Source organism: Acomys russatus, chromosome 6 (genome assembly GCF_903995435.1).
Source record: "Acomys russatus chromosome 6, mAcoRus1.1, whole genome shotgun sequence".
NCBI lineage: Eukaryota > Metazoa > Chordata > Mammalia > Rodentia > Muridae > Acomys > Acomys russatus.
This window is the reverse complement of record NC_067142.1, coordinates 82574973-82599107: the sequence shown is the minus strand read 5'-3', so window position 1 is coordinate 82599107 and position 24135 is coordinate 82574973. Positions and strand designations below refer to the sequence as shown.

At 42.7% G+C, this 24135-nt stretch overlaps 1 protein-coding gene across 1 annotated transcript in view; it reads right to left on the bottom strand.

The window, feature by feature from the left end:
- Ush2a (usherin) overlaps positions 1 to 24135 on the bottom strand; it is a 696795-nt gene that overhangs the window by 412286 nt on the left and 260374 nt on the right. The window contains exons 21-26 of the mRNA XM_051148119.1: positions 23837 to 23967; positions 15256 to 15382; positions 13850 to 13951; positions 9791 to 9970; positions 8404 to 8534; positions 4539 to 4812 (exon numbers count right to left, since the gene is read on the bottom strand). Of these exons, the coding sequence (XP_051004076.1) occupies positions 4539 to 4812; positions 8404 to 8534; positions 9791 to 9970; positions 13850 to 13951; positions 15256 to 15382; positions 23837 to 23967 (945 nt within the window). The remainder of the gene's footprint in view (positions 1 to 4538; positions 4813 to 8403; positions 8535 to 9790; positions 9971 to 13849; positions 13952 to 15255; positions 15383 to 23836; positions 23968 to 24135) is intronic.

Below are 24135 nucleotides of genomic sequence, written 5' to 3'. Positions count from 1 at the left end.
CCTATTTCCCTCCCCACACAAAGAGGGCAAAACAACAGAACTTTCATAATGTGCCTATGCTGCTCTAAGAAGCTCCACACTATTCTGGGGCGGTGTTGAATATGCATTGATGTTTGTACGCAACGCCACCGAAAGGTCTACTTAGAATGGTTAACAAAGCTTTTGGAGGGATGGCTCAAACCTGTACAGTGCTTGTTCTGCAGTTATGAGGACCTAATTTCTATCTTTGGAAACCAAATTAAAAATGTTGATCATCATCAGAACCTGATAGTAAATGCATATTGCTGAAGATACCACAGACTTTGATCACAGTACGTGGAATAATCAAGATGTGACTTGTCAGGAAGCTTCTTCCCTGCTGGCTAGCTTTCATAGTACTGAGGTGTGAAATGCAGGTTGCTAGGGGATAAAACATTACCATCAGTCTCGCCAAGCTATGCACTTCGCAAGCTCTAACAATAACAGACTGGAAAAGATGTGCTGATGGGTACAATACTGGCATAAATGTTATGGGAGCAACCAATTATTTTATTATTGAATTTAAGGGCAGATCTATAGAAGGAAACACATGCCTGGTACTATAAGTCAAAGGCCCCAAGGGTGAATCTAATACAATACTTAGTAAAAAATCTGCCCTCTAAATTTATGACTCTGTATCCATAGACTGGTGCAGCTCTCAGACATCATTAGAGAAACTACTTTGTGCAACGAAAACTCACAGCTAGTCAAAGTACAGAGAGAAATGGCTATAGAAGGCTCAGCCATAAATGCTACCTCTCTACCACACCCCTTTCTTAAGGTTCAGGGAACATCATCTCAAAATAAATAACTAAACACATAAATAAATAGGTGGACTGTATACAAGGAATACCACCAAAGTTTGACTTCTTGCCTCCATATGCAAAGGCACACACATTCACAAGCAGGCACAATATATGCCTATAAATACATGCACACGCGCGCACGCACACACACACACACACACAAAACAAAAGCTGGTTATAAGTCTGTTTGATGTTTATTATGTTTCACTCACATTTTCAAAAGTTAAAAAATCTAATGACATAAAAACCAATTCACTGCATATATATTTAAAGTCAGGAAAGGCCACAGGTATGGTAGCTACCTTCCATTTTGCACATAAAGGGAGTCTAGCAAGGCCAGAAGGATATTTTCTGGCACCAGCTGACGAAGCCAAAGGCTTCTGAGGGCTGAGTTCACCTGTGGATCTTGCTGTGTTTCCCTCCAAGGGGAACAGAAAGAATGGGGACTCCCCAGAGGGGATGGTTTGTCCTTTCAACTCTCCCAAGTGCCACCCAACACTCCCAAGACACTTCAAAACTTGGATGAACGTGATAATAAAAGGTTGAGAAAGAAATTTCTTTTGACAGGATGGAGACCTTTTCTTACTCCCCCTGCCTTTGTACAAAACAACAGAAGTCACTCCACCCTTCTTCCTTGTCCCTGTCACCCAAATGTCTAACTATCTAGAAGGTGCCCCAGGTGTCTTTGTGGAAGGATCAGAAGAGCTGTGTGTGCGCGCGCGTGCACGTGTGTGTGTGTATGCATGTGCGCGTGTGTGTGTGCGCGTGTGTGTGCGCGTGTGCGCGTGTGCGTGTGTGTGTGTGCACGTGCGTGTGTGTGTGTGTGTGTGTGACAGGCAGGCAGGCTGGGCTCCAGCTTGCCCCTTCCTCGTCTTCCAGGGACTTTGGGCAGACTTTACACTGTGCTATTATGTGCCTTGGGCTGGTTACATCTGGCCTGTATGTAAGTGCTTATTGTAAGTAGTATTTCTGAGAAGATAAACTCCCACAATTGTGAGGTGCTACAAGTCTAGCAAATTAAGTTGCCCAGAACTTGCAAAACAAAGGAAAATTAATTTTACATATGATTCAAAGGACAATTACATTAATGGCAAGAGAAACAATAGCATAAATATAACCACACACACACACACAAAAGATCCTGGGAGAGAGAGGCTTTAATTAGGAAGCACAGAAAAGGATGAAGGAAGAAAAAGTGTGACTATTGAGAGGATTGAAAGAGGCACAGCAAGCAAATATGCTTCATTTCAGTTACACATGGCTGCCCAGAGGCTGTGCTTCCAAGGGGGGGGGGTAGTCTCTCCAGTGACTACATATCCAGGTAGAATAGATGAATGTGTCTAAAAGTATCTGAGACAGAATCTTAAAGCATAGGGTGGGGATGTCTCAAAGCCTAGATTTTTTTTTTTTTTATCAATACTTTATCCCATTCCAGTGCACCTGGGAAAATGAAGATGATGGTGATGGTGACGATGAAAACTAATTTAAATTTCTTACTACGCTCATACATACTAGACTTCAATAGTTTATCAGTGGTTCAAAGACATGATACGGACAATACACACCAAGAACTTTTAGTCTATGCATCCATAAAAATGCTTTAATATTTATATCTAGTATAGGTAAATTGTTCCCCTGGGATCTATGTTGATACTTTAAGTTTCTCTCAGTATCAGCCTGCCATTCCATTTAATTCACATCTCTGAGGCTGTCTATTGTAGCAGGGCTATGTATAATGCTAAAGTCTAGGGCTGGCAGAATAGGTTGCTTTATCCAACATTGCTCAGCCCCATGTAAACAGGACGGGGTGTTCTCACTCACAGAGAATTGCCAGATTCTTTCTAATACTGGAAAGCCCGAAAAATCTAGACAGTCTTGTATGAATGTAATATTTTTAGCAGCTGCTACATCTTAAGTGCCTTGAAAATGTCATTACTGTCTTAGATCTAGGTTATTCATTAACTCCTTACTGCTACTCGGCTGGATGTCTCCTCACAGCGCTCCATATATTTTCTATGCAAAGTCATTTAAATCTTTATGTACTTACCAAATAGGAAAGGACTATTTCATGGAAATTTTAACCATTCATGGTGCATAGATTTAAAAATATACAGAGCACATTCTCTATGTGAGAGCATGCTTGGCCGCGCTCTGAGAGTTTCTGTGCTTTCCCCAAGTCACGGAGGTGGAGCAATGGGGAAAACCAAGCTAAAGAGTGCTGCGGGGCTTTTGGCTACTGTATTGGGTTCTTTTTCCACCCCTACCCATCCTAACCCTAACACTATGTAGGAGAGAAAGAAGGCCAGAGGGGAAATGGGTCATCAGTGTTGCTAGTCTACTTCTTGATGACCAAGGTGTCAAGTTCCTTAGGGAAAATTTGATCCCTCTCATCAGGATTTCTCCAGCCAGCAATCCAGCAAACAGCAACAGAAGAGGAAGCAGCCATAGCAACAGGAGCAGCAGCCACTGTGTCTCTCAGGACTCTGGCATTATATACCCTCTGGAGAATCCCTCTAGAATTCCAAACACAGCTGGCAAAAACCACACCTCTGTAGTCAAAGGCTGTGGACAATCTGAAGCAACTCCATACCTCATAGCTGGGATTAAAACAAAACAAAACAACAACTAAAAACATTCCCTTAACATTTCTGTGTTTTTAAAGAAACCAAAAATTCTTACTACAAAAGACTGAAACAGGGAACAGAACTGTGGCACCGGGTTGTTCCTGTAACTCAGGAACTGATGATGTCTCAGGAGAAGTGCTACGGGTGCACTCAGGCACTGTGAGCTTCCTCTATTTGTCTTTGGGTCAAAGGTCTCACTACATAGTCCAGGAGGGCACTTAGCTCATGCTGGGTTAAGTGAAAACTCTTTTCCACTTCTGATGATTATTGATAAAGCTGTCTAAGTTTTCACAGCTATTTTGGAATTCTACTAAATCCACCACTTCGTGTGCTTTTTCTGTCCCCAAATTCTACTGAAAAGCCATGGAGATAATGAGCTCTGATGTCAACGGTGGAAAAATATGAAATTAGTTGTAGTATTTTGCTGGTTGTTGCTGGTTGTTCATTTATATCTATAAAGCTTATATACTTTTTACCTTCACATATAGATAATCAATATTCAAATATCCCAAACTATGTCTGTTTTTAAAGAAAATATGCATGTAATAGATATAAAATTGATTTATGTATGTGACAATTTTATTCGCTGAAGGCATGTTGGAATAAATATGTTGAATATAAGGTGTATTGAAATACTCTTAGAAACAATATAGAAAATTGTCTGGGGCTGCCTAAGTAGTGAAGAGTATTGGCTGCTCTTACAGAAGACCTGGTTTCTATTTCAAGTACCCAGATGGTATCTCTAACCTCCGTAAGTCTAGTTCCAGGGGATCTGATGCCCTCTGCAGGCACTGCATCATGAGGCATACATACATACATATATATTCAAACAAGCTACAAACAGAAAATAAAAATAAACAAATCTTTAAAACTTAAAAGAAAAAGAAAAATACATTACAAATCTGTTTAAGAAATATCCAGTAATTGCTTTATTTTTGTTCTTGTTTTGAGCTTAAAGATCTGTAAGAAAAGGGAAGGAAGGTTATTGTGTATTATTTCAATTCGAGTCTCCTGTCATACTTGAAACACAGTACAGTCAAAGCCTGGCGCGATGGGGCCATTTCCAATGGTGGCTCTGGCAAGAACTTACCTTGCTCCAGAGTCAAGTGTCCGTAGGAGTCCAGCAGCTCAGGCGGGATTCCGCCCACATAGACGGGCGAATTCAGCAACGGGGTCTGGTCTGGAGCCTGTGCTGTCTGCTCCATGAGTTCATTTACCCCAATTGACACCGCGGAGCCTTCCTTTCTGATAATGACTGTGTTCCACTTTCCACCGCAGCACGCCAGGCCCAGCCTGAGACTCACTTGAGTAAAGACAAAGCAGGAATGTAACCGGAAGCTCAGCAGTCCACTCTTCAGCTCCATCTGTGTTTCAAATCCAAAGAAGCAAAGAGGCGCATCAAAAACGGGCAGGATGGCAGCGAAGATGAAAGCAGAAGGTCGGTTTTTTGTTTTTTTGTTTTTGTTTTTTTTTTGAGGGAAGGAAAGACGCTTCCCTGAAAGCACCCAATAAACGATTCCACTTTATCCTAAGCAGAGCCGAAGTAATGGATAATGAAATGTTTTGCAAGCTTACAATTGCCATGAAGAATGTTGTATTGAGTCAAACAAATCCACACCCAGTAATGATTATACTACACAGTATGATATTGTGGAGACACCAGCTTTTGTGTAACATAGTTAACAGAGTAAATCCTCCTGCAAATGACTGGCAAACCGGAGAACAGAGAACACTAGGAACTATGACTCCATTTTTGAGTTCTTAGAAAATGAGAAAATACGACTGCATGTATCAATTTAATTTGGGGGAAAATTTGACAAGACAATAAGAAAATGAAATGTCAAGCTTGATGAAGCTTGTTTTAAATGGTTAGTGAACTCAATTTCAAATTTGTAAGATATATTTTGATTCAGTGTCTCAGTTTTATCTGAATCTCTAGCATAATTGCCTCTGTGTGTAGTCTTTTAGATTAATGCACCATTTTCTAATGTCAGCATATTTTACCCAAATTTTCAGTGTAAGGGAGAATTCACATGTTTCCCCTCAAAATATTACATCATTATTATTTTACCTACCATTTTTTATTTTGAGCCAGCTGTAATTCCAGCATAATACACACTCCTAGCACCTTTAGCTGTGAAATCAGATGCCATACTAGCTGAAAGTTTGAGATCAGCATGTTAAGTAAAATAAATTAAATGTTGATGGGAAAAGAATATGTCCTCTATGTAGATACCTATGATACATCCTCAGCAGGCAGGCATTCCATTCCCCAAGATCTCACTGATAGCAAAGGGGCAATCTGGAGTATTCGCATAGCCAAGAGAGTGATGGGATGTCACATGGACAGAGGACACCCAAGCCCCTCACTCACTCCCTGAGAGTCAAGAAAGATTTAGAGGAACTTGGGCAAAGGCTCCATCCAAACGAGCCAATTGCAAGTGTAGGGACCAGACTTGGGATCCCCCACCGCTATGACAAGCATGACCATACTGGTGATCAGAAAATCTTCAAGAAGTGTTTCAAAAAGCAATGCACGAGTGCCCACTGACTGCTGGCTGGGTACCTGCCATGCTTGCAAATGTCATGTGCTGCTTGCGTACGTTGAGACATTGGCTCAGGAAACAGGGCTGTCCCATCCCATTTCAGATTTAAATATGTTTGTCCCAAAGTGTCATCAGACAAGTGTCCCCTTGTCTGGGGACAGCCTGGGCTGTACCAAGAGCAGAGGAGGGCAAGAGTGACATCATTGTGTCCTTCAGAACAGCAGAAGGCGAGCTCTTCCCAGTAGAGGTTAACGGTGCCTATGCTACGATAGAAATGTGGCTGCAGTGGGAGGGAGAACCCGGATGCTGAGTATGGAAGCTCATCCATGCAGAGCGAGCTTAACTGATAATTCCCAGCTGACTGCCTCAACCTCCCCACTCAGGTTCTGCTCGCTGTCCTGAGATCCAGTTTTGGTGAGTTCTCCTTTCTACTGTTGCTGGTTCTTTCACTTGGAAGTCTTGCCCCAGGACCATCCTGCCCTCTTCAGGTCTCACTGAAACTCTAGCTGAGGGACTTAATGGGGACTTAATGGATTTCTGCTAGGGGTTTGGAGCATATGACATAATGGTATTGTGCTGTCTGCCTGCCTCGTTCTGTCTTTCTGCTACTCGCTATGCATTCTTTTACTTTTACTTGCTATATACTTAATAATCTCTCATTTAAAAACAAAAGTATACAGTAGGTCTTCCAGCAGACTGCACAGAACAGTGCGTGAAAAATCAAGGCCATGAGACTGTTAACTTGATCATACAGCAGACACCCCTGTATGTGTAGGTAAAGGCATCTCCGGGGCTGATCCTGCTTGTTCAGACCTCTGCCATGGTTTAGCTCATTGGGTAAAAAGACTGAGAAGAGATGACAGAGAGATGGTTCAGCAGATGAGAAAATCTGCTGCTTTTGCAGAGGACCTGGGTTTGGTTCCCAGCACCTGCACGGCTGCACAAAGCCATCAGTCACTCTGGATCCTGATGACGTCTCCACCTCTTCTTGTCCCCATGGGCACCTGCACACATGTGGTGCACTGACATATGTGCACGCAAAGCACTCGTGCATATAAATAAACATACATTTGAAAAATCAGGATAAACTTCTATGAGATGGTGGTTATGGGATGCACCGGCTGACTGGGAATGTGGGTCACTGAGGTGTGTGTCACCCATTTCCCTGGCCCGTCCCTGTCATTTTCCCATGCCCACCTCTCCCCATGCCTTGTCCTTCATGAAGCAGAAGCTTGTGGAGTGTGTTCCTGCCATCATGACGTTTGTAAAAGAGCCAAGCACTACAGAGCGAGCCAAAATAAGTGTCTCCCTTTTAATTCTGTCAGGTATTTGGTCAAAGTGACACACAAAAACAATGAATAAGACACCACTCATCCTTTTAGTGTGACCAATGGGAGAGGGTTCACTATGGTCACCACACATCCAGCAGGTGAACGGGCTGGACTGCCAGAAGGGATTACATCACAGATGACACTGTGTTCAAAAGGTGCAGAAAAGCACCAAGAGAGCTGTTGCTGGAAGAAGCAGGACATAAACTCAGGATGGACCAGTGAGATGGAGGATGTATTATCCATACTGCTGTGCTATCTCTCCAGTGCTATACTTGATTTCGACAATAGCATCTGACTGAACATCAAAGATAAATGGAAAACAGTTATACCTTCTCACACTGTACCTAGAAAAATGTACAAAGTGCTCATATTAATCTCTTTATCATAGCAAAAACATGGAAATAACCAATGCATTATTGAGTAGAGGCATATTACACAGCCCTGAAAAATGGACCACCTCCATGGAAAATGTGACTAACCTGGAGCACAGTGAAAAAGTAGAAATTCCTTCAAATACAGTAAGTAACATTTTTATAAATCTCAAATTCTCTAACATTCACTCATAAATATTGATCAAACTATAAAATACATACCAGTAAGCAACATAAGATTATGATTTCATATTCATTCTGGTTAGAGATGAAGAAACAGAAGACACGAAGGATGGTAACTGAGTCCTCAGACAGGGTGTTTTTTCTCATTAGCAGCCATCATATTGTGTTTTATCAGATGTTGAATGAACTATATAAAGGTCATTTTGAAGCTATTTCAAGTGATAATTAAGAGGTATTTTCCATGATCAAGAAACTAAATTGGATTCTCTTAAATTTTAACATCTGCTCTGTTTTGTTCAAATCATAACATTTGTAGAACGGTCAGCTTAAAAAATTGTCTTAACCATATAAGTCATTTCCCAGGTCTGTAAAAATAAAGACTACTTGAAGAAGAACACAAAAATAAAAGGAAGTTTTAAAAAAAAAAAAACCACCCAATTTGGTCTAGTACAAACACACAATTTATCTCTTTCAAAGTTGGGCCTGATATTTTAAAATAAACTTAATTAAGTTCATTAACGTACAGCAAGAAAATCCGGTCCCTCTTTGTTGTGAATGAAAAGAAGCAATCCATTTCGTTGGTTGGTCTGAAACTTGAGGGAAATCTCAAAGTTCTTTTCAGCATGAAATGTATCTGAACGAAGCTCCAGGAATCCTTGAAGACAAGAGCATGTGCACACATCAGCATAGCGCAGGCACTGAAAACGGGCGGCAAACATCTGGGAGAGGTACTCCATTCGTTTAAAAAAATCCCACAAAAGAATAGACACATCAGTACCGTTACACCCCTCCTGCTGTCTAGTGGGGGCTGCAAGGTGACCAACATTTACCTTGGAAGAGGAAACAGACTACTTCCTCAGCGATGCACCCATGTGCATCCTACATGCCGCTCGGCCCCCCAAGAAGTTATGGCAAGCACAGAATGCTGAAAAAAATGAACATCACTACAGTTCTGTTTCACACACAGTTCAAGGCACTTTATAGCCAATCAACTAAGAGGCGGGAGGCCGGCATGAGTGTTGACTGAGGAATAGTCTAAGTCTGCCCAGCCACATTGCTCCTCCTCAGGGCGGTGTTGGAGGACAGGCTGTACACAGAGATGGGCAGGAAGGAAGTGACAGATAGTACCTTGCAATTCCCTTCAGCCTCTGCTGTGGTGGCAGGGAGGGCCCTGTTCACCAGTTGTCCCTCAGAGGCTTGCTTAACTCCTTGCTGAGCTTTAAAGACAGACATGACATGGTCCAATATATGGTCCCTTGTATAATAAGGGAAATGGGGATGCTGACCCAACGTAGCAATAAAAACTCCCTGGCAACATTTTTCAAAATAGCCTGCGTGCTGGCATCTGTCGCCTGACGTATACACAGGAACTGTGACACTCACATACTAACCAAGAGCTCTGGGGCCCACCAGACATGTCACTTGTGGATGCGTGCCGTGAATCTGAACAGTTACAGTTTATATTCATACCTTGAAAATGAACGCACCAATCAGTGTATACACTTCTGCAGTATAAACTCATTACGGTAAATTGAGGTGGGGGCTGCTAAGGGAGACCATGAAGAGAACAGATGCCCTGCTATAGTTTGGCTCCGGAATGTCCTCAAATCCTTCCAAAGTGGGATCCAGAGGGAGACATTTGGGAGCTACAAGGAGGCAGGAGAAGGGGAGTGTGGCCTCCCTTCTGCTCATTGGTTTCACAAGGCCACATGCTCCCCCCTTCTCCCCCCCCGCCACCTTGTGCTTCTGTCATGAACAGTTCAGAAGCCACAGGGCTAGGAGAACCATGCCCCAGAACCTGGAGGACTGAGACAAAGTTAAACTTCTGTCTCCTTAAGCCGACATTGCAGGCAGCATGTGATTGTGAAGGAGAGCTGACTCACATGTGCTAGGTCATCAGCTCCGCCTCACCTGCTCCCAGGAAGTGGGCTCCATCTTCCAGGGCAGCTGGGCAGCCCTCCCAGCTGTGATGCACATGGACCGGCTTCTCAGAGCTCTGCCAATCCAGAGGGACCCAGGTACCAGAGGGGCTATAACGCTTCATGACGGACACATCCTTGAGGCAGCCTGCAAAGCCTCTTTGGGTTATCTCTGCAGAGGTGATAGGCACGGGGTAACACACATAATTCAGTTGTTTGGACTTTATTTATCAGCAAGGCATTTTACCTTACATTTGAAGGGAGGAAACCTGTAAGCATTTGCACCCCAAGTTTGTGAAAGTCACAATTCATGTGAATGCCACCCTGGTCACTACAGTGAGTGGTTGCAACTTTCTGTTTGGCTCTGGTTTACTCACAGTAAATCTGCAGAAACAGGTTGATGAAAAAGCAAATAGCATAACATGTGATTTTATGCTATTAGCAAGAATACTGCCTTTTGAATTAGCCCAGCCATTTTTGTCATAAGCCTCCAGAATAAGTGCTAAGCAGGTTCAAAGGTGAGAATTTAGAGGTGGGGAGAGGATTTGGTTGGTAAAGTGCTCAGCACAGCACAAGGGCCCAGGTTTGGATCCCCACCATCCACTTAAAAGTTCCAGAGTCCCTTCCTCCCAGCACTGTGTTGACAGCCCAATGCTCAGGGGCCACAGGTAGATGTAGGAACATTTCTGAAGCTACCTGGACAGTTAGCAGAGGCAAAGCCACAAGCTTTGGTCTTCGTGAGAGATTCTAACTCACAAATAAATGGCAGAGGGATAATGAAGAAAGACATCGGATGTAGACCTCTGATGCCCACAAGTGTGTGCACATACTCACAGGAACATGAACACACCCACACGCATGAACACCCGCCCCACAGGTACACACAAACACACAGGCGCTCACACACAGACACATATATAGTCATGCACACAGAGATATGCACACAGATACATACACACAGATGCACACAAACACACAGATACACACACACAGAGGCACACACACAGACACATACACAGTCACAAATTCACACACAGATATGTGTACACACAGAGGCGAACATACATACAAAGGTACACACAGATACACACACACAGAGAGATATACACAACACACAGAGATACATACACACAGAGACACACACACATATATACACAGACACACATAGGCACACACATAGAGAGACACACACATTTACACAGAGACACACAGATATACAGACACACATACAAATACATACATGCACAGATATACACACAAATACATGGACACACACAGAGACACACAAACACACACACAGGCATGTACACAGAGACATACACAAAAAGACACACACACATAAAACCTACACACACACACACACACACACACACACACCTCTCCACACAAACATGCATGTGAACACACTTTCACACACATGAATGATCACACTTATATCTGGGCCCCGGCATCTGGAGTGCTACATTGAAGTTTTTGAGAGGAATGCCTGAGGTGCTCTGTGAACTCTAGTGAGACCGGGAAAAACACCAAGATCATTAGCAAACATTTGACTGTGATGGTTTTTAGGGCCATGTAACTTTTATGTTTATTTATTAGTGTAGGTGCTTCTGTGTGAGCACAGTCGTGCTATGGTGGACACATGGCAATCCGAGAATGTTTTGTCAGAACTGGTGCTCTCCTCCCACCATGTGGATCCCAGGGACCAAACTTAGGTTTGCCTGGCTAGACAGCAAATGCCTTTATCTGCACCATCTTGCCAGACTCCCTACCCTCCTGGTGGTAACTCTTAGTGGTTTTATTTTAGAGTATGTTTATATTCTTGCGTGCTGAAAGTCGGAGGGTTTTGGTGTGTGTGTGTGTGTGTGTGTGTGTGTGTGTGTGTGTGTGTGTGTGTGTGTGTGAATTTGACACAGGTTAGAGTTAACTGAGAGGAGGTGATCTCAGTTGAGAAAGTGCCTTCATAAGATTGGTACACAGTTAAGATTGTGGGGCATTCTCTTGATTAATGTCTCAATTGATGTGGATGGCTCAGCCCACTTTGGATGGTTCCTCCTCTGGCCAGACTGTTCTGGGATGCATAAGAAAACCAACCAGACAAGCTATGGGGAACAAGTGAGTAAGCAGTGTTCCTCATGGCTTCTGTTTTAGTTCCTGCCCTGACGTCCCTTTATGATGGTCAAAAACCATATGCTGGAACAAAGCCTTTTCTTCCCAAGTTGCTTTTGGTCATTGTGCTCTATCACAGCAACAGAAATCCTAATTAAAATAAGATCTTACTCTTTTAATCTCTTTAAAATCTTACTGCACACCATGTGTATGCAGTGCCTGCGGAAGATAGAAGAGGCTGCCAAATTGTGAGCCAATGTGTGGGTGCTGAGAATAGAATCAAGGTCCTTTGAAACAGTGAACAATACTCTTATCCATTGAGCCATCTCTCCAGTCCCAATATCTTAATTATAGAACTTCTGGGATTGGGATTACCTGACTTTAACCTCTTTCATGACTCTCCAATGACTGGTAAGTTGACTGCCACACAATATACTTGGAATGTTCGTCAGACTTCTGAGAGTCAAGTTTTCCATTCCTGTGATATTTCCATTGAATTAAAGGTCTTAGAAAAATCTCTATACAGATTCCGTAATTATATGAGTCTTACTTAATTAGTATAAATCGTTTTGGCAAAAGCCCAGTGAAGATTCTGAATGGCAAGAACTGGGTTTTGACAAGGTATGTAGAGCTACTGAAGGTGCTTTGGAAAGGAAGAGGTCTAAAGTTAAAATGTGTGGACAAATGGATCATAATGAGTGAGCTAACCCTGAAGCAGAGAGACTCAAATGGTATATACTCACTTATAACTGGACACTAGCCCAAGGGGCAGGTCCCATGAAAATCTGCACCTACCAGGAAAGTGGGATAGAGGTGAGAACATCCTACTGAGACTCTAGGTGAGAAAAATATAGGGGATAGGGAAGTAGGTGGATCCAGAGGGTCCTAGAAGCCTACAAGAGGAACATTATGATGGGTGGATCTGAGCCCAGGGGTTCTGCTTGATCAAAGGCACCAACCAAGGACAAAACGTGCAGCCATCATCAAACCCCTACCCAGATCTAACCAAGGGACAGAACATTCTCCACAGTTAAGTGGAGACCGGGGACTGACTTTCACAGGATCTCTGGTGCCCCATATTTGGCCATGTCCCTTTGATGGGGAGGCCCAATGGCACTCGGAGGAAGGATAGCAGACTACCAAGAAGGGACTTGATACCCTAGCACCATATTCAGGGGGAGGAGGTCCCCCTTGGTCACAGTCATAGGGAAGGGGGATTGGGGTGAAAGTGGGAGGGAGGGAGGAATGGGAGGATGTATGGGATGGGATAGAAAATGAGATGTAATATGAATTATTTTATTTTTCAATTAAAAAAAATAAATTACAAAAAAAATTGTGTGTGCCAAAAATGTAAACAATACCCATTCATTCTCTAAGTCCTGCAAGCAGATTGCCCATGAAGTTCTGAGTACAGTGTTATGGTGGCTGCTCTTCATTATCAGCTTGATACTCTCTAGAATCACCTGGTGAGAGCCCTAATGAGTGATTCTCTAGAGCAGACTGGTCTTTGGGCACATCTGTAGGGGGATAGTTTTGTTTAGGGTAATTGAAGTTTGGCATGGGAAGTCATAGCCCACTGTGGGCATCACCATTCACTGGCTTTGGCTCCTTAACTGTGTATGAAAGAGAAGGTGAGGTGAAGAGTAAGCAGGTATGGACTCATTCTCTCTTGGCTGTGGATGTGACCAACTGCTCCAGGTTCCTGCCATGGCGTGTCTGCCATGATGGACTACATTGTGGTACTGCAAGCCAAATAATAAGCCCTTCCTTCCCTCTTTCCTTCCTTCCTTCTTTCCTTCCTTTCTTCTTTCCTTCCTTCCTTCCTTCCTTCCTTCCTTCCTTCCTTCCTTCCTTCCTTCCTTAAAGTTGTGTTGCTGGGGTATTTTCTCACAGCAACCAAAATTAAACTAGGATGATAAATGCTTCTACTTCCTGTGAAACTCACCAAGCCTCTTCTGGAGGATGCTGTGACCTTGTGGAGCCCCGCCCAGAAACAGTCCAGTGTAGCCTCCCATCGTGGTGTTCCCATTCGGAGAAGCCGCGGAGCCTGTGAGAGAGAGGAGGAGAATGACAGCTCCATCGGGGAAATCTTTGGATTTCAGATCCTTGGTACCCAGCTCTCCTGCATCCACTTTTAACCTCCTTGTCTATTAGGTCCGGTTCGGCAGCAGCTCCGTACCCACATCTTAGCAGCAGCCCCTTCCCTGCCTTCCCTTCTGTTGTTATTCTGGCCTCTGTGTCAGTCCTTCACATGTGAGCTAAGGTGTTCCCACAGCCCTAGGGCTTGATCCTCATTGTTTCCTTAGCCCTGGCCTGATATGCACTGGTTGTTGTTTTTTGTTTTGTTTTTCACCTGAAACACATTTCTTTCTAGATAGTTTCATGGATTTTTTCCTTGGCTCCTCATTTCTCTGCTTAAGTGTTAAGAGAAAGTCCTTCCCCAATAGTCCTGAGTCAAATATGACACTTTTCCTAATATACAAGCCTTTTGTGACAAAGGTCCCATGTCAATCAGCTAAGAGGCTCTAGGGACTGGGCTCATAACTGTCACAGTCTGTACGTAGGGTGCTCCTGAGCATCCTTAGAGTGTAAATTAGGCTGAATTTCCCATTTCTCTGAGTGTCATGTTGAGTGTGAAGCCTTACCAACACAGATGATGCCTACAGATCTGGCTCTTATGTTCTGAAAAGGCTCTACCACCTTATGCTTTTATTTATTATCTGCTGTGCTCACCTCCATCTAAACCAAAACTACTGCAAAACTGTTTACTCTTGGTCATCTGAGCACGTAGAACAACAGTAGAACATAATGGAAGCTCATTAAAATGTACCCTAAACTAATCCATGAAAACCTACATCAGTGGATGGAACTGTAAGACAGAGCCAGCTGGAAAGAAAGCCATACTCAAATGCAAACACTGGGTATGTGGGCAGAGTTGTGCCTATCCACTGCAGAAACAGGGAGGGGCTAATTACTTCTGTGCCTTGTTTTTTTCTCATGTTTGTGTATAAATACCCGCCTTCCTTGCTTGCCTTCTGGAGGCAAAGGGGACCATCAACAGGGTAAGTAAAAGGCCCTGCATGGTGTGGAGGAACGCACAGGACAGAGAATGACCACTGGTGACTTCCTTTCCATCTCTGCTTTACTGGTGTTTTACCTGGATAAGAACCTGATGACCAGAGTTTACCAGTGGAAAAGCAAAGACTAGCTAAGAGACAGATCTCACAGAGACTAACTGAATGAAGAAATCTATGGGAAATTCACACACATAGACATGCAGGCACATGTGTGCGCACACACAAACACACACACATGTGCATACATACACACACATACACACAAACTGCTTACCTGTGTAACGCCCATCAAGAGTGATTTGGCCAAAATCCTGCTGCCTGATGGCAATGATTTCATGCCACTGTCCATCACTGTATTGTTTATTCTGATCAGCAGTTGTAGTAACTTCCACTAGTGATCCCTTAAGAGAGTGAGTGAATGAATGAACAGATGAGTGAACAAAGGAATGAATGAATGCTCACACTCAGGATGCCACTGATACTGTATATTTGTTTTGAACCAGTTCTCAGACTGTGGCATTATGATTCCCAACACAAAGCAGCCACTCTTGGAGATGGAGTTTGACACAAAAGTAAGTTGCCATCTAGCAGGTACTGTGACCATCCCGTGGTGTATATCTGAAAACCACAGTGACCAAATCTGAAAAGAACTCTCCAGACCAGAGTCTCTTACAAAGGCACTTGTATTTTGGGTACCTATTTTCATATTGTGTTGTTCATGGAAGAATTGTAAAGAAGAAGAGAAGAACTTAAAACTGAGAAAAGCTGTGACTACTTACTCTAAGAATAAATAGGCATCAGAAAAATTAGTGTCTCATGGTTAATAATTTCATAACATGCATTCAAATAGAGGATGGGAGACAAAACATGTTAAAGTGAATAATTACTTATTGAACTTACATGTGTAGTTAATATTGGTATTCAACGCTTACAATCTACAAATCTAACAGTTCTATCTCTAGTAAGGTAGTAATAACACAGTGAGAAATAAGTTTTTGAGTGGATAAGTCCCAATAAATGCCATAGCAAGAGGAAAGATTAACAAAATAGGCAAGAGTATGGAAGCAAAAAAGAGAAAGAACAAATAGCCTAACACATTAGAGCCAAGGGGACACAGTTTCAATATGCAAATCAGAATAAACAGAAGAAATGTCATTCCCATTAGCCAGCATTTACTATTGTGACAAAGAAAGAAGATTCCTCCAAACCTAAGGAAGATAAATCTAATAGCAAGTTTGATTTACCTGAGAAAAAGCAAATAGAAAGTTGATGCAAGTTCTTAGAAAGTACAAAGAAGGTTGGTTAAATAGCATATATTTTTAAAAATAATCTTGAATTGGGGTTGAAGAGATGATTCAGAGGTTAAAAGCACTGGCTGCTCTTGTAGAGGACCTGGGCTTGATTCTAAGTACCCACATGGTGGCTCAGACTCATCTGTAGCTCCTGTTCTGAGAAATTCACTGCCCTCTTCTGGCCTCCTCCAGGACTGCACACACATGGTGTAGACACATATGCAGGCAAATATCCATACTCAAAAATATAAACAAATATTTTTGAAGAAAATTATCTAGAATATTCTACCAAATTCTAACAATTTCATGCAACATTTTTTCATAAGGGAAAAAAAACCTAGTAGATCTCTAATGTAATATATTTACATGGCAGAGCACAAGGCATTGACTATAGTTTCTTACATGAGATATTTCTGTTTATATTTTCCTAAAGATAGAACATATCTATCCTATACTTTTAATTGGCCATTGTCAAGTCTCATACTTGGCAACACAGATGCTGTATAGAATCTTATGTTACCAATGTTTAAAAAAAAGAGTTTTAATTTCCGACAAGTACAAGTGATTGCTTCTTATACGGTCAATACCCCAACTTATGTGGACAACCTGGTCAAGGAGACCGATGACCATTTTGAAAGTTATCTCTAGTCTGAAACTTTTTTCCTTTCTCTGCTTTTTTTCTGTATATATATATATTTTATTTTCTTCAACTCTATTTCAACATTTTAATATTTTACAAACACACATTTCATTATCGTAGTTTAATAATTAAAACCAGAACTGGTGTCGTGCCCAATTAATGTGCCCTGGTAGCATGCCCATTAGTTTTTCCATTAGTGAATTCAACAATACTAATGGGATTACTAGCATGGGATGCTAATTGGGTGTGACATAAGAAACTGGCTTACTTCTGAGCATACCCTTGCTAATGATGAAATTAATGAGCATTTTATTAAACGCTGTCTCATCAAAGTGTACTTAGTTGGCGTTAAAATTGTTACAAACGGTTCTGCATTTTAAAGATCAGGTGTCTGAGGCGAAGGATCTGCACATTTTGTTTGGCAATAGTTCGAAACAGGGATAGATCTCACCATCAGAAATCACACCGATGGGATGCAGCTCTACTGAGGTATCCCACACCAGAGAGTGCACTAAACTGGCTTTACCGCTTAGAGCAACTCACATTGCATTCTTTGATGAGGATGTCAACATCCCCATAATAATAACGCTAGAGTCAAATCTAGTGTTACACACAGAAAACACCAGAAATAACAAGTAGATTCTGGTTGGAATAATCTCCAAAGTCCCTTGTCTGTGAAGACATAAAGTTCTTTGTATTTTCTGCACATGTTACTGAGTATATGATACTGAAGGGACAAACTGGATCAAAGTTGGGCAATAAAACATTATCTCATCTAGGATTTTAGCTATTTTAGAGATTTGATAGTTTTTGTCCCTTTTTCATATTTATTTTTATTATATTAAAGTGTGTGTGTATGTGTATGTGTGTGTGTGTGTGTGTGTGTGTGTGTGTGTGTGTGTGTGTGTGATTGCAGCTGCCTTCAGAGGCCAGATGCATCAAAATCAGATCTCCTTGGAGCTGGAGTTACAGGTGGTTGTGAGTCGCCTGATGCTGGTGCTGGGGATTGAACTCGGGTCCTCTGTAAGAGCAGTGTGTGTTCTTACCTGGTGAACCATCTCTGCCATGTCTTGTTTTTAATCTCTTCCCAATGATTCCCAGAATTCAGTCCCTGAGATACACATTTCCAGTTTTAACTATCACTAAGAACCTTTTTCTTCTCCCAAAATATTTATCCAATAGAACATGAGGATAGAGGGGAACGTGAGGGAGTTTTAGGTGTATGGCCTCCCTCTGTGTAGGCTTCACAGCTGTGCAAGCAATTTAGTTTTCACGTTTATTAAGACAGTTTTCAACTGGAAACATTCAGGAGAATATGAGGTTATTTTGAAATTGTGTTGTAGACAGTGACTTTAAAATTCCTGGAAAATGTCCCTTTCAGGATTCAAAATTAAATTCCTATGAATGGATTCAGGAACAGTCATTTGAAAGTTGCCATCTCAGCTTATTGTGGGGCAAGTCAAAGCATCTCGTCAATGAAATAAGATCAGTGAGTGCAAACATGTCACAGAATCACAGAAACCCAGAAAGTCCATCGTAGAAAGTGGGTGATCTGATGTAACTATGGCACAGTTCAAGTCATGGTTATCTATCACTTAACCAGATCGTCTGTCAGAAGTGTTTATCCTGCAGCTACATTTTCCTAAGGATTGGGCTACAGATTATGCAAGTCCTCACTGATGGCAGTCCAGTGAGAAAAACACATAATTACCAGGGTGGTGGGAGCAATTCAGAGTTCACTAGGTAAACTTATCTTAATTTACAGAGAAAGGGGAAAACCTGACTTAAAGTGATGCTTAAAGCACTTAAAAATATACATACATAAAATATGCACAAAAAATGCATCCACTTCTTTAAATGTGGATTATGTCTAACTTCACATAATAACCTATATTCAGTTTCCTATCCCAAAGTGGGAACAGACAAGAGGAGACTGTTCAAATTTTTCTCTATTTGGCAGTTTTAATACTTGTCTAAAAATAAGCAGGGCCTTCATTATGCAGTTGGCAGATATGTCCAGTTAACCTGCATTAGATATGAAATTAGATACGAATTCCTTAGAGGTTGGTGAATCCAGCCCCCGCTAACTGGAGCTCACCGCTTCATGGATCCCCTCCTGGCCCAGAAGCACTTAGTATAATATATCTGATTACATCTTCTCAAATACACCCGAGGCAAACCTGCTCAACCAATACCTTACTTTTTCAAAAGTAAATGAATTGTCAGTGTGCTGAAAACAGGCAGAATTTGCCTCATGCAGAGCGATTACTCGGGACAGAAATGTGCTTACCCAGCATCTCCCTCCGCTTGCTACTTTCACTAGCACAGTTCTTTTTAGTATTTGACCAGTATATACCAACTCAGTGTACACTTAGGATTGGTCTGTTTGGGGCAAGGTGGAAGAGCTGGGAGAGGCGCTGGCAGGGCGAGCTGGTGTGATAGGCAAGGGCAAGAGAGCAGGAGTGTGGGTAAGTGTCCTCTGCCCCTGTGACTGGTACTAGCCTGCCTATCTAACTCCAGAGAGTTTCCTGGAAGCATCCTCAGGATCAAGACAGTCCTGTGGCTGAGTGGAGAGTGGCACGGTTTGCCCTTTCATCCCTTGCAATCCTCATGGTCCTCACAGTTTTGGAGGAGAGCAGGACCCACATCAAATGAGATGGGTGTTGACATTCGGATCGAGTGTCATAAGTACCCAGTCTGCAGATGCTTTGCCTTCTATGTTTTAGGATGTGGATATGTCTGTGCATGCGTTTATTAAAAGTCCTCAGTCTGGGAGTGCCAGCTGTGGTTCTTGGGAGTGGCGTGTTATCACTTTCTCATGTTTGTGTCCACAGAGCCTAATCCCAGAGCCTGGATGGAGTTCTCTTTTTCCTAAGTTTTTGGTGGTGGTGTGTTACATGTGTGTGTGTGTGTGTGTGTGTGTATGTGTGTGTATGTGTGTGTGTGTTTTGCATACATGGTGTGAATTTGTGTGTGTTTGTGTGTGCACATGCAGGTTCATGTGTGAAGGTCATAGCCAAGGCTCAGCGTCATCTTCCTCAACTGCTCTCCATTTTATGTTTTGAGACAAGGTCTCTCACCGAACCGGGAGTACATAGTTTCTGCTGGGCTGCATGGCCAATGAGCTTCAAGAGCCATCGGTCTCTGCCTCCCCAATGGCTCCCACTACACTAGCAGGATGCGTACACTGGGTACCAAACGCAGGTCCTTAGTTTTCACAGCAAGAACTTTACTCACTGAGCGATCTCCTAGTCCCGTGAGTTCTTAACCAAGTTGTACAGAAAAACTAGAGTAAAACTACACCCAACACTGCTTCCATCATTTGCTCTAACTTAGCATGGGGATAGCATTTAACTGAAATAGTGGCTTCAAAAGTGAACTGCAATCCTTATCTTTAGAGCCTCTCTGCCTGTGCTGAAGCTCTGTGGGTAAGTTCTAAGTGGCAGAAGCTTTATTCCATCTGGTGCCTCAGATATCCCCACTTACAAATAAGACCCGGGTGGAAGCAGAGTCCAGCTCTTGCCCCTCAGTGTTAGTCCTCTCCCTACGTCTGCTGCCCCCTCTCATTGTCTCCTGTTAACTTCTGTGGATTTTTCCAGCTTAGCATTTGGGTTCCTTTGCCTACAGTCTTTATCTGTGTATTCTCTGAAAACTTTTATTTAATGATCATTCTTGATCTTATGGAACAATGGCGTCAGTATGATGGAGCCCCTGACCTGCTCCTTAGCAGGAACATTGAAGACCTTTCCACTCATGCCTCTAAGTCACAGCTACTTTTATTTGCCGGTTTCTTTTTTTTTTCTTCTTTGCTGTGGTGTTCATCCTGGCCTTGCTTTAATGGTCTTCTCTTTCAAAGGTGACCTCTGCTTATAAAACCCATGACTTATCATGTACTCATTGGCCACTCAGGGTTGAGGTAATGCAGTGAATTTCATCATTCATCCTGGCTTCTCTTGGGGCTATTTCTAGATGCTTTTCTTCCTTCCGTTTAGATATGTTTTGACAGTCTTCTCCCACACAGTAGGAGACCACTAGTTGTCCTAAGATTCTGACTATCCAGAAGCATCCTTATTTGTTGATGAGAAGAAGCACTGCAGGAATGCTAAGGCATCTGTAGATGGCTTTATGCTTGCTTCAAATTCTCCTTTGAGAGACAGAGTCTCATGTCACTTTGGCTGACCTTGAACTCTTGGCAGCTGTTCTCCTGCTTCAGCCTCTCATCAAGTTTACAGGAGTGTCTCCCTGGCTTTAGGCCTAGGTTGCATGATTTTAAAACTAGGTGACATTGGGGGAAACGTTCTTGTGGCTCAGGATGCCCCCTTCATCCAAGTGTCCATGAGTGAGTTCGGACATGCAGAACTCTGGGTATGGAGAACGCATGCCTGGCACAGGGATCACCCGTTGAGTCTTGACTTGGACTTGCTGTTTTTCCCCATGATTTTATAATAGGCTCTTTAATCAATGCAGACATTTAAAACTGTTATATCATTTTTTTTATCTTATTCTTCCTCTTCTTCTTGTTCTAGAACTTTCTCCAACTTAATGTTCTACCAATCCAACGGCTCAAAATATCTCTTCTCTTAATTAACCTTCTTGAAGTTTTCAAAGGAAAAGCATTATATTTTCAACTCTCTAATTGAGTCAGCTTCAGTGTGCTGATTTCTGTCTATAGATCCCACCTGTCTGCCTCCTGCAACAGCTGCAGCTTCGCCGTCTCTCTGGCTATTGGCTTTGCTGGTGGTGCTCTTTGTCTGCCTAGTCCGTATCTATCAGCATCCAATAAGAAGCTGCTGTCCCAGTAGCATATGGCATCCAGTGGTCCTTATCACAAAAGTCATCTAATTCCCAAGCTCAGGACCTATCAGGCCACTTTGAAGACACCAGGAAGAAACCTTCACTGGCCTGTCCTCAGTTCTTGGCTTCACAAAAAGGAAAGGCTCCACCTGTTTGTCAAGCCCAGCAAGATCCTCCAGACATCTTTGATCCAAAAGGGCCATTCCGTGACCACACCCTGCTAGGTTACTGGGTATTCAAGCTTGGGTTATTCCCTCAGGTCACCAGGCTTACAGTTTGCCAGAGTCTGAGGCCATTGACCATAGCCCTGAGGCCAGGATCCCTAAGTGTGTTTTGGACACAGAGTGGGAAAACTCCACCAGTTTTGATAACATCACACAAAGTGGTTATTTAGATACACGATTAATGGCATCACTCACAGGTGCGATGTGCTGCCTAATGTCGAAGGGCCACTAGGACTTTCTAACGAGCAGCCAACAGCTGAGGGAGAGGTTCTTCCATAGCATTGCGTACAGTTTGGGCAGGGAGCTCCCACAGATGAGGCTTCTGTGAATCACATGCCATGCTCTGTGAGGAGATGCACCTGGCTGAACAGCATCCATGTTCCTTTGAATAACCCCAAGAGACTCCCAGGTTCACCCAGCCAAACTTGTAGAGTCATTTCTTGGGTTTGACATTAGTGTCCTTTATAGGGAAAATAGTCATTTTTTTTTTCACATCTTCCAAGAAAAAGTCACACACACAAAAATGACAGTTCAATATTATGCTTTCAAAGACTGACAGCTCGGGCCAAAAAACTTTCCATTTTATGCTCGTGTTATCTCAAATATCTCTTTCTAAATATTCACAGAATATTTTAAATTAATTATTTACTACATACTTTGTAGATTGTCTACCAGGGCTACAATTATATGTAACTTTAACACTACTGGCATCTGGAACATGACATTAGCCAGTACTTTAAGGCCACTTAAATATTTGCTAGTAAAATAGTTAAGGATGAAAGAAAGAAAAGAAGGCAGAATGCAAGCATGAGAGAAAGCACAGTGTGGAAGTTGATGGTGCAGCCCGTCAACCTCATCTTCAGATGCTTGCAAAACAGACCTCAACTTGGCTGTGGCTGCATGAATAGGTGAACATGCTGACGGAGGGTGCGTTATCTGCTTGGAAAAGGACATGAACCTCACCTTAGATGACACAGAATAGATTCAATCTAAAACAAAGTCAAGAAAACAACTGGGTCTGCTCATGCTAAAAGGAGAGAATATTACTCTGCTCCAAAGGGTTTCCTACTAGGAACGGTCAAGCAGAGGAGAAGCTGAGAAGGCAGTCCAGTGTATTTAACAGTGTATTATGCTGGGAGCACAGTCTGAAATATTTATTCATATTGTTTTAATGGCTCTTATGTTATTATCAAATGAGAATAAATGCTGTGAGTGTTTTTTGGGGGGCTAGGAAAAGATAAAAACCTGAACAGATTTACTGAAACAATTTGTTGATTTCTTTTGTGACAAGGCCCTACCCTACAGGCCAAGTTGACCTAGAATTTACTGTACAGCAAGGTTGGCCTCCCACTCACATTCTTGGGCCTCAGTCTGTGAAGGCCAGGACTCCAGGCTCACACCACACACACCTATCCAATCGAAACCATCATAAGGCAGCATCCTAATGTTAAACACATAGCTTCATAGAATAGATGGGGTTGGGAGAGAGACCTGAGATTTTTAACTGTGGGCAGACATTTCCTTTTTTGTAGTTACCAGTTCTCACTGGTAGCTGTAGAACCATGGTTCTCAACCTGTGGGTCACGGCCCCTTGGGAGGCTGCCTATCAGATATCCTGCATATCAGATATTTGCATCATCACAATTCACAACAGTAACAAAACTATACTTATGAAGTAGCTATGAAATAATTTTATAGTCAGGGGTGACCCCAGCATGAGGAACAGCATTAAAGGGTGGCAGCAGTAGGAAGGGTAAGACCTACTGACGAAGACAAAGCAGACCTCCTGCCAGAAACCGGAGGAGTTTCTGATGAAGACTCACTGGGGTATCTGTGCACTTACTTCAGTACCCGGAATCCGCCTGGCATTCTCAAAAATGTCAACCGTGGTGGCTAGTGATTTACCTGGGGATTGTAAAGAAAATAAGGACGGCCATCCTTCAACTGCAGGGCAAAGTACTCTTCTTGGTTGTCAGGGGACACTGCAAGGGCGATCAGCCCTTCAGGCACCTTTGTCCGGAAGCTGGCCTTGATGCCTGGAGATGCAAGTAGCATCGGTTAGTCAGGGCTGCGGTTTCGTTGATTCTTTCTGATAAACATACGTTAACTTTCATTATTATTTATGATGCATCGAACACAGGAAATCATACAGAGCGCTGTGCTTGGACGACTCAAGTCAGTGGGTTTAAATACATCCCGTGTTA